This window comes from Vanacampus margaritifer, chromosome 1, assembly GCF_051991255.1.
Source record: "Vanacampus margaritifer isolate UIUO_Vmar chromosome 1, RoL_Vmar_1.0, whole genome shotgun sequence".
NCBI classification, from domain to species: Eukaryota; Metazoa; Chordata; class Actinopteri; order Syngnathiformes; family Syngnathidae; genus Vanacampus; species Vanacampus margaritifer.
The window spans coordinates 2662501-2666595 of NC_135432.1; the positions used below are offsets into that span (position 1 = coordinate 2662501).

Sequence of the window (4095 nt, forward strand, 5' to 3'; positions counted from 1 at the left end):
CTGGAAGACAGAAAGGCAGTCCCATGGGAGTTTGTGTTATGTGCCATACGTGTAACATTTCCTGTTACTCAAAATTGCCATCCACTGTCGAGTTGTAGGCTACAGCTGAGGTACGGTGACCCCTGCAAAAGCTTGGCTCAAAAGTTCCCAACAGGTGGATTCATGATTTGCCTTCAAACTGACTGCTAAATGGGCACCATGTCTTTTTTTCTGTGGTTGCCTTCCAACAGGCTTCTTTCTTGTTGTGTCGAGTGTGTCTGAGTTCTCTCGAATGGTTCGGAGAACTGACAACAGACACACTACACACTCGCACCCATCGATGGGAACGCGCAATTGAGGCATTTGGACACGGCCTATAAGACGCAAACAGTAACCGGAAACAACGTCGGTGTGTGACTTACGGAAGTCGGAAGTCCCGCCTCCTCTGTGGCATACACACCATATGAAAGAGTTTCTACAACTTGCTTGTCACTTCAAAAAATAGTCACTAGAGCGGTTGAAAAAAGTGGCAAAATATAACCAGCAAACGGGTACGTTGGCATCTTGAATTGCTTTTGTAAACTAGGTTCTCTCTGTTTGCAATCTTGTTAGTGTAAGCACATCGGCTAGCAATGGTGCAAACAAATTTCAGTTAAAATCAGTTAAGTTCATTTCTATTAAAAGGGTCATTAATCTTGTGGTTGAAACACTCAAAAATAGGTCATTCCCAATTTCCCGTAGCATTTAGTTACATTTTACGACCCATGGAAAAAATGTCTACCCTGTGAGAAAACCCCAAGCTTAAGAGAGACGTCCAATCTTGTGGCCGTCATCCACATCAACATTCGCCATCACGCAAGTGCTACTTGAACCCATTCCAAAAGATGCCCACCCTGAGCAAGGCACTGCCGTCCATCCTCGGCCAGGATGTAGCCATCCGCGCAGGAGCATTTGCGGCGTTTCCCCGAGCCGTCGCAGAAGTGCTGACACTGGCCGTTGTGGAAGATGCACTTGAGCGAGTCTTCAAACACTGAAAGACGCCAACGGTTCAAGGCACCGTGAGTGATGACATCACCACACATACAATACACGCTCATTCGGTTCTTTCCTGCCGTACCCATCTGACAGAAGCGTCCCTCAAAGCCTTCGGCGCATTGACACTGGAATCCGGCCCCGGCGCCGACGCACACGCCGTTGTTAAGACATGGGTTGACTCGGCAGGGGTCCCGGCCTGACACCGCAAGGGTTCAGAACAACAGCTAAGGTTAGACTAAGGAACAGGAATCAGCCATTAAAATGAAGCGGGGCTTACGTTCATATGTATCCCAGAATTGCCTCTGTGGAAGCAAAGAATAACAAAAATGAAGCAATGGGGGCGTGTCGGGTGTCTCAGTTCTCCGAAGCATTTACACACTCGCACCCCATCAACGAAAACGCGCAATTCAAAGGCAGAATGGTGGAAGCGCGAGTGTTGGGACACGGCCTAGAACAGTAACCGGAAACAGCGTTGACTTACGGAAGGAAGTCCGTCTCAGTAGAACTCATCGTACTCTAGACCAGTACCTCATTAATGTACAGGGATGTGATTTTTCCGCTAATTTGCGGAATTCCGCTTTTTTTATCTCCCCCCCCCCAAAAAAAAATCCGATTTTTTTTTTGTTTGTTTTTTTTTGTTTTTCATTGTGTATGCACATGACTCCGACAGATAACATCTTCTGCTATAACAAAGACATTTGTGGTATGCTCTAATATGAGTTACTTTTCATTTGGTCATGATACAATTATTTGTTCATGAAATTTGAACTCTTCAACATTATTTATGTGTTAACTTAGTAATCACATTAGTTAGATGTGATAGTTTTTAAAAGCAAAGGCAGTCCAATGTTTTTGAATGTGACTGATTTTGAGTTGACTAAAACTGCCATTTTATATGGGATAGTTCAATATACATTGAAAATTGATGCTGTTGTTTTGTCTATTTCTTTGTCATGTGAGTGCATTGAAAGAACTTAAAAACACGGAAAACCCATGAGCGAGTGCCAGACCCCCGGCTAAATTTTCAGATAATTTCACTTTGGTCAAATCACATCCCTGAATGTAGTTCATTAGCTATGCTGTCAGAAATGATCCAATTTCACCTTTTTAAGGGAATTTGAAGATAAACAAATCTTTACATGATTGAAGATCATTTCTGAAAACTGAGCAAAGACTAACAACTACGCAGTTGTGAAGCTCATGCATTAAAGTTTTTATTTTTATTTTTTTAACTGATTTAACTGTTTTCCTGATTTTGTTTTCAGGTTGCTCAACGGAGTTTGACCCACGTGACGCACTTGGGTGTCCTTCGTAAACTGCCCCTCCCCCGCTGAAGAACTGCGGTATCTCTACGCAGTAATTACATAACACAATTGTGATGAATTGTTTGCTCTCTAGTTGTTACACCTTCACACAAAAACTGTGTCCCGCCTTCCAATAGTCCACTGGTGTGGCCACTTTAGAGCGCCTAGTTGTCGGCCGCGAGTGCATTCACGGCATGTTGAGAAAGGTGGAAGTGTGAGGAGGGAAAAATAAGACCGAGTACAGTCGTGCGCTGACTTAAGAGTTTGACCAAGCCGGTAATCCAATTTTCTCGTACATCATATCGATATGTGGCCGTGACATCAGGAACATCTCCGTTTACTTTTTGCATTTCTAGATGTGAGTTTTGGCTTCCTGTAGCTCATTGTGACTGTCCTGTTCTCCATTTTTTTCTCTCTTTATTCAAACTAAGTTGTGGGACTCTTTGCCACTGTTTGTGCCTCGTCTCAACGATTGGGAAACGCTGACATAAACAACAGATTGAAGGTCAAAAGGCAACCGGCTGACCGTCAAAGTGTCGTCCTCAAACACTTCTCTGGCCTCCTCGTAGTCGCAGATCTCCTCGCGGCATTCTCTTTCCAGGTTGCCCTGCTTGAGCTCCTCCAGGAATCCCGAGTTTGCTCGTCGCCATCTGCTCAGTACGCCGTCGGCTTCCCGCTTCTCCACAAACACTTGATGCCAAAAAGCGTACACATGTCGTCAAATGATGGATCTCTTAACTTGGTTAAGCATTTTTGTTTGCTGGGCAAAAACATGTAGAACTTCATTTTCTACTTGTATCCAACTTTTTGAACTAAAGAGTGAGACGAACCTGCAGCGGCAGCGATGTCAATCAGCAGAATCAGCAAAATGCAGCTTCTCACCAACATGATGTTCAGCGTTTAACTCCCAAAAATCAAGTTCTAGGTCCGCCTGTAGGAGAGGCGGAACCTTTAAGCGAGACCACAGATGACCCTTACAACCCTCGGACTCCACAAAACAAACATGTTCCTCTTTTTCCGTCAGATCTGTCAACAAACCAGAGGTCAGCTGGCTTCATCTGAACCTGGCAGTCAAAAGTATCGTGCCACAGCCACAAAAACTTTGGCGCAACATGTGGCCTTCATATCTTGAAGTTCTGGCGTGTTGTTTTATCGTAACACAGAAAGATAAATTGTCTTTGCTGATTCCTAATCGGCTAAGTTGTGTGTTGACACATTTGAAGAACCAAGCGTGATATTTTAATGATTTTGGTGCCTCACTTGGAATGTATGAGCAAAACGGTGGTTAGCATGTCGGACTCACAGTCAAAGGTTCTGGGTTAGAATCTTGGACTTGTCGCATGGAGTTTTCTGTTTGTGGTTCTTCCTATGCTTGGATGAGTTTTTTCCCAGATTTATGCAAGGTGCATTCACTGAAAATCGAAATTGTGCGGAAATCAGTATGTTACAGTACGTGTACTGTCCTGTAGAGAAAAAAAAGCTTCTACCGTATTTCCACTGACCACAAGCACACATACTTGATGCTGACTTATGTATTTGACCTTTTGGTTTTAGTGTGCTGTTGTTTATTGATGGTGTGGAGGCGGGTGGTGTTCTTTCTTCTGTGCTAGTTGTGAGTCAGCATTTGGTGTTAGCTTATGTTAGCTAGCTTAGCGTGCGTCCGACTTTTCTTTACAGTTCAACGGCGCCACAACACGCATGTAGTGAGGACATTCACAGTCACTTTTCATCAACCTTTAGTAAGTCTCCTAAATACAAAGAGTTCCTTGACATCAAC

The 4095-nt window shown here is 44.0% G+C and overlaps 1 protein-coding gene across 1 annotated transcript in view; it reads right to left on the reverse strand.

The window, feature by feature from the left end:
* The window catches only part of f7i (coagulation factor VIIi), a 5258-nt gene extending 1966 nt beyond the window's left edge, over positions 1-3292 (reverse strand). Inside the window, exons 1-5 of the mRNA XM_077567029.1 lie at positions 3149-3292; positions 2845-3008; positions 1292-1316; positions 1097-1210; positions 872-1009 (exon numbers count right to left, since the gene is read on the reverse strand). Of these exons, the coding sequence (XP_077423155.1) occupies positions 872-1009; positions 1097-1210; positions 1292-1316; positions 2845-3008; positions 3149-3206 (499 nt within the window). The 5' untranslated portion in view covers positions 3207-3292. The remainder of the gene's footprint in view (positions 1-871; positions 1010-1096; positions 1211-1291; positions 1317-2844; positions 3009-3148) is intronic.
* Positions 3293-4095: the final 803 nt, after the last annotated feature.